The 7,009-nt window shown below is 44.6% G+C and overlaps 1 protein-coding gene across 1 annotated transcript in view; it reads right to left on the reverse strand.

Annotated features, from left to right (window-relative positions):
* Nucleotides 1–4,421: 4,421 nt before the first annotated feature.
* LOC102313950 (AP-2 complex subunit alpha-2) overlaps nucleotides 4,422–7,009 on the reverse strand; it is a gene marked incomplete in the record, with an annotated part of 16,893 nt that continues 14,305 nt past the window's right edge. The window contains 1 exon segment of the mRNA XM_005924011.3: nucleotides 4,422–6,252. Within this exon segment, the coding sequence (XP_005924073.2) occupies nucleotides 6,190–6,252 (63 nt within the window).

Raw genomic sequence — 7,009 nt, forward strand, 5'->3', positions numbered from 1 at the left:
AGAGGTGGAAGTGACGTTTGACTTTAGTGAAAAGGTGAAAGATGAGTGTCGTTATACTGTCGTTCAGTCTGTGGGTTACAACAGAAAATTATACATTTATTGTTCTCACCTGTTATCGGACGGGATAAATTAAAAAACAAAAACAGGACAGTTTGGCTCATAATTATTTGGATCCCACTGAAACTGTCTAAACCAGCGGTGCCCAGCCTTTTTTGCGTTACGGACCGGTTTATATCCGACAGTATTTTCACGGACCGGCCTTTAAGGTGTCGCGGATAAATACAACAAAATAAAACCAGTACCGGTATCAAAAAAGAAGATTTATTCATAACACACAGGAAAAGACTCAGGGAACCAAGTTAATGATAAAAACGATAAAAACCTTAAAAACCATAGCCAACCAAGTTCAACTTTCGTGGCCCGGTCCATGGCCTGGGGGTTGGGGACTGCAGCTCCAAAGAGCTCCAAAACTTCAGAAGTAGTTAGTCACTATAAGAAGTGTTTGTTAACTGAAAATCAAGAATGATGGATACCGTTTGTCCCTGATTTGGAAAGCCCAGTGCATGCTCGCAACGCATGGGAAACAAATCCTGTCAGGGATACTTAGCGTGGAACGACACGGGCACAGCTTGGAGGCTCAGCATGACCTTGAAACTTTCAACTAACCACACCAAAGTAAGCCGAGCTATGTCAAAGCTCGCAAACCCCCCAAAATTCCTTCAGAGGAACAACAACATGAAGGTGCTACTAACAGGATGGTGGAACTGAAGGTAGCGTTACGAGAGTTGAGGACGCTTGGCTCGCAGTTTAAGTCCAGCATTGACAGCATTGGTAAAATGGGTGAGATGACCACCTGTGTCACAACACACCAGTTTGACAGAGATCGAGCAGAAAGTAGAGCGCCGCCGCCTGCAGACAGAAGAACCTGAAGAACGTCTGGAGAGCAGCAGTGGCGAATTAGCAAAAGCAATGGAGCAAACTGCCTGGTCGAGGTGTGGCATGAACCGAATCCTGGAAAAGTGGAATACTCGTGTCACTATAGTACATTAAAAACTTGCTCCCCCATAGATTACTTCCCTGTGTCAAGAGAGCTGTTATCACAAATGAAAAACTGCTGGCACAGCTGTATAGTTATAAGTGACCATGGTCCTGTCTGTTAGCATTTACGGGTGGGTGGCTGTGGCTCAGGTGGAAGAGCAGATCATCTACTGATTAGAAAGTTGGTGGTTCGATCCTTGGCTTCCCCGGTCTGCATGTCAGATATCCTTGGGCAAGATGACCCCAAGCTGCCCTCTGATGCGCTCATCGGACTGTGACTGTAGATGAGTTTGCACTTGTGAATGGATGAATGAGGCATGTTGTATCGAGCGCTTTGAGTACTCCAGGAGAGCAGAAAAGCACTATATAAGAATCAGACCATTTATATAGACGGAACAAAACGCTGAATTTATTACATACGTTAAAACCAGAACAGCATCGATTTTGGATCAAATACTGGCCAAACTAGTACCAACATAAGCTGGGAGGAGAATTAATCAGCTTTACAAGCTCCAACATTTAAAGAGACAAAATGAAATGGAAATTTCAGGAAAACAGATTAAACTCTTGGAACTTGAGCTTATTAAAAATAAAGACTACAACTACTCAAATCAACTTACTTCTTTTGACAGCAAAATATAACAAGTTACCCACTGACAAAGCGGAGAAAAAGCTCGCTCTGGCTCAAAACATCTTATTACAATCAAGGAGAAAAGGCTGGCAATGGGCACGGAGAACTCAGACATCACAGTCTGAGACAGCAATTAGGATAATTCTTCAGGAAACCTAATAATAGACCCCCTAGAAACTTACAGTAGTTTTAAGGAACACCACACAGATCAGAATGTCTCAATTTGACCAAAACACATTTCCCAGTCATTTGCAATTTCACACAATGATGATGAAAATTTTTTTTATTTATACAGCACCAAATCACAGCAGCAGTCTCCTCAAGGTGCTTTATACTGAAAACCCCCAACAATCATATGAGCCCATGAAAGCACTTTGGCGACAGTGGGAAGGAAAAACTCCCTTTTAACAGGAAGAAACCTCCAGCAGAACCAGGCTCAGGGAGGGGCGTGGCCATCTGCTGTGATTGGTTGGGGTGAGAGAAGGAAGACAGGATAAAGACATGCTGTGGAAGAGAGACAGAGGTTAATAACAGATATGATTCAATGCAGAGAGGTCTGTTAACACATAGTGAGTGAGAAAGGTGACTGGAAAGGAAAAACTCAATGCATCATGGGAATCCCCGGCAGCCTACGTCTATTGCAGCATAACTAAGGGAGGATTCAGGGTCACCTGGTCCAGCCCTAACTATATGCTTTAGCAAAAAGGAAAGTTTGAAGCCTAATCTTGAAAGTAGAGATAGTGTCTGTCTCCTGAATCCAAACTGGAAGCTGGTTCCACAGAAGAGGGGCCTGAAAACTGAAGGCTCTGCCTCCCATTCTACTTTTAAATACTCTAGGAACAACAAGTAGGCCTGCAGAGCGAGAGCGAAGTGCTCTAATAGGGTGATATGGTACTACAAGGTCATTAAGATAAGATGGGGCCTGATTATTTAAGACCTTGTATGTGAGGAGCAGGATTTTGAATTCTGGATTTAACAGGAAGCCAAAACAGGAGAAATCTGCTCTCTTTCTAGTCCCTGTCAGGACTCTTGCTGCAGCATTTTGGATCAGCTGAAGGCTTTTCAGGGAGTTTTTAGGACTTCCTGATAATAATGAATTACAGTCGTCCAGCCTGGAAGTAATAAATGCATGAACTAGTTTTTCAGCGTCACTCTGAGACAGGATATTTCTAACTTTAGAGATGTTGCACAAATGGAAGAAAGCAGTCTTACATATTTGTTTTAATAGTTATAAAACACCTTTTTATCAGTTCAACATAGGACTTAATTATCCAACCACTGATGTTAAATCAACTGACAAACTATGACCGTTTATTGAAGTAAGTCAAAGAAACACTTGAGCAATGGATAATATGCCCATATCACCGATCAATGTTAAAATGTTTAAAACAAACAAAAACCCCACTAGTGACAGGTGGTATAAATCCCACCACCCCTGTATCTCTTGGTCTCCCCAGTATGGACAACATTTAATCAACGTTGTCAAACTTATAACAACACTAAAAAGATATTTTTTAAAAATTACAGTTAAGACACTTGATTTGATCTAAACATATGCCTTCAACACCACTATCCAATCTCACACTCTGTAAGAAAAACCCCACCATCGATCAGTTGGAGGCATGGAGACTGGATATTCTGGAAAACATACAAGAAACAAAGGCTCGTTTAAAATCTCACAAACAGCCAGAGTCCAGAGAGTCTGGAATCCGAGACATGTTGGAGACTTTCAGGAGAAAAAGGCTTCTTCACTCTGTATGGGACCGGTCAACACTGAAGAAACACTGGAAGACGTTAAAGTATAGTTAGGGCTGGATCAGGTGACCCCGAATCCTCCTTTAGGTGTAGGCTGCTGGGGATTCCCATGATGCACTGGGTGTTTCTTCTTCACTCACTATGTGTTAACAGACCTCTCTGCATTGAATCATATCTGTTATTAACCTCTGTCTCTCTTCCACAGCATGTCTTTATCCTGTCTTCCTTCTCTCACCCCAACCAATCACAGCAGATGGCCCCGCCCCTCCCTGAGCCTGGTTCTGCTCGGAGGTTTCTTCCTGTTAAAAGGGAGTTTTTCCTTCCCACTGTCGCCAAAGTGCTGCTCATAGGGGGTCATATGATTGTTGGTTTTTCTCTGTGTGTATGATTGTAGGGTCGACCTTACAGTAAAAGCACCTTGAGACGACTGTTGTGATTTGTCTCTGTCATCCAGACTAAATCTAATATTGTTGGTATGCAGGCACCTTATGAAAACTGTGCTATAAGTGTATAACCTAACAGCATTACGTTTAACTCAAAGGAGGATGACGATCCTGTCGTGGAGAAAAATGTATTTGCTGTCAACAGAAGTTACTGTTTGAAGCCGTAAACCATGTATTGCACGGCTGGTTTCATATAAATCATTGTGTAAATCCATGTTGTGGTTTAAGAAAAACTAACAGAAATGCTTAAAACATGCTTTATTTTCAGATTATTGATAAACTCTACACATCATTCACTATTCGTCTGTTATGTGAAGTTTTTTATTAGTGTAGAATTTAAGACAGAAAATTCATTTTCATGGTAAGAAAAAAAAATCAGATATTTATGTACAAATCTGAGGCAATTATATGAGTGCTGCGAAGTTTCAGCTTCATTTCTAAAAACACTTTTGAAGGTTTGAAAACATTTTATTATTTTTATTCAAAGTGAAGCGAGATCGAGTTACCAGGAGGCTTTTTTTCCTTTTTGAATAAAAACAGCAGATTTCAGGTTATTAGTTTGTAAAATATGTTTATTTGTAAAAACACATTTGGATGTTGAAATGACATCACAGTGACATCAGCAGCCGTTTCTTCTGCTTCGATGGCGTGCGATCCTTCAGCGAGGCGCACGTGACTGAGCGCGAGCGTCCGTCAGGAGCGACGACGGATTTTAAAGACGTAAAGTTCAGGAAACGCGACGAGCGGCTGCTTCGGCCTGAGCCGCCACACGGAGCTTCAACGGGTCGCAAAACTTCGTCTACAGATTAGCTTCAGGACAGAAACTGAGAGGACGTCCAGCTACGACGGCGAGAGCTGGAAGCCACAGCGTGAGGTCAGACCTTAAAGTTTCCTCGCTCTGAGGTGAAGCCGTGACGACTGAGCCCGTGGCATTGAACACTTCTCTATGGGCAGTAACGAGGAAGAACGCTGAGAGCTTCCTGCTGGGCCGACCAACGCTCAGACATCGTTTCATCGCCTCCTGAAAGCTCAAACTCACGTGTGCCAAACTGCAGCCGGGAGAGGCCAGGCTTCACCTGCTGGCTCAACAAGCTGCTTCCTGCCGCGTACAGGACGTTCCTCCAACATCTCTAATGTTTAGCACAAAGGCTGATGCGTCAGCAGAGACAAAGCTGAGCTTCAGTAATCAGAGTACCTGGCTCACTGTGTGCTGACAGCAGGGGGCGAGCTGCGGGGTCAGCAGCCGATGAAGGCACAGGTGTAAAAGAGGCTGAACAGAGTTCACCTTGAAGGCACTGCAGGTGAGGCGTCTGACGGTCTCCTTTAAAACGATGGAGACTTTTTCGTGAACCTGAAGCCGAAACGGTGACGGCGCCGCGTGAGGCGTAAACACCGCAAACAGTGTTTTTTTTCTGTCACATCGACGTCTGTGAGGCTGAAGCCCACGCGTGGACGCTCGCTCTGTACTCGTCACGTGTGCCGTCGCAGATCAGGATGAGGACACGTCACACAAACGCAGGAGATTCAGCAAACAGCGACAGAAATGTGAAGAGTGCAGCGGTGCTTTAAGGCAAACGTAGTGTGTGAGGCAGTGATTGAGGCTCTTTGTAAGGCCTTTATGTTCTCAGTAACAAACGTTCACAGACTCGACCGTCTGGAGGTAAGAACGAGGCGAGGTCAAAGGCCACCTTTAACTCATAATGACTTTTGGGCCGCGTCCCCTTCAAACCTACAAAGCCGTCTCCTTGTTCACCTCTGCACCTGCTGCAGATTCCTAGATGGCTCCCTGGAAGTCCCGCTCCAAACGGGAAGCTTGGATCCGTGGCTGGAGGAGCAGCATTCCCGTTTGGTGTCTGAAAGCGAGCCAACCGGTTCAGAGGTGCACAAGAAGAACAGACGCGCTCCCATGACCTCATGACCTCCAGCACAATAAGAAGATCCTAGCTAGTGTTCTACGAGGACTTTTTGTCTTTGCTGAATTATCGTGTAAAATTTATGTGCAAAAGCAGAACCGCCCCAAGCATCTGAAGTCGTTGTTACACCAAAGACAGAAAAGCTGCGGCTTTTCCTCCCGAGGTAAACGACGCCGACCTCTGATCGAGCGATTCTGGTTTGAAGGTGTGCGATTGGTGGGATTGTTCTCTAAAGGGAAAGGCGGCAGAGTCAGGACCTGCAGCGAGGCGCTCACAGTGAGGGACGATTAAAGCAGTGTGATTAGTAAAGCTGTGTGCAAAAATACATTTGGATTCATTCAGATGTAAAGCAAGAAAAATAAAAAAGACTTTACACTGTACAGGAGCTGAGGTGTGAGAGGCGGCGAGTCTAAAACTGCTCTGAGAGCAGCTCGCAGAGTCTCTGAGACACCGAGTCCCTGCTGGTCCGGAGAAATACAAGAATGGCTACATCTGAAACTAATAAATATATGTACAATATATAATAGTATATGCATTTCTGGATGTGTATACTAAATATTTTTCTACGTGTGTGTGTGTGTGTGTGTGTGTGTGTGTGTACACATATTTTACAAATTAAATAGAGTAAACAATAAATAAAATATACAGAGTGAGACATGTGTTAAACACTGGCAGTTTTGATGAGGATAAACTCCTCCTCTGACCCTGCTATAATATAGCTGTATTATAGCAGTAATCAGATTACAGCATATGCTCTTCAGCCTGTGGAGATCAGACAAACGTGATCAGGAATTTGCTGCACAAACATCGAAGTTGAGGTCGGCACACAGGTAGCAGAGTGAGGCTGCGGCGTGGCGACAGCGAGACTTGCGGGCGTGCAGAGTCGCTGACCGAAGTGTCCACGTTTATTCCCACCGTGTAAATATGAAAATGTATTTTTCTCCAGATTTTAGGTTTCGGCGTCGCTCTGCTGGACGGCGTCGATCCCAATCCTGCGAACTTTGTCGGAGCGGGAGTCGTTCACACGAAGACCACTCAGGTGGGCTGCCTGCTCAGACTGGAGCCCAACATGCAGGCTCAGGTAAAAACACACACACACACACACACACACACACACACACACACACACACACACACAGACACACACACACACACACACACACACTCTGTGTGCAACCCTCACCTGTGTGTAACTCTGAGTGCTTCCTGTGCAGATGTACCGCCTCACG

Source organism: Haplochromis burtoni, unplaced genomic scaffold, assembly GCF_018398535.1.
Source record: "Haplochromis burtoni strain Fernald_Lab_line unplaced genomic scaffold, NCSU_Asbu1 Contig_69, whole genome shotgun sequence".
NCBI classification, from domain to species: Eukaryota; Metazoa; Chordata; class Actinopteri; order Cichliformes; family Cichlidae; genus Haplochromis; species Haplochromis burtoni.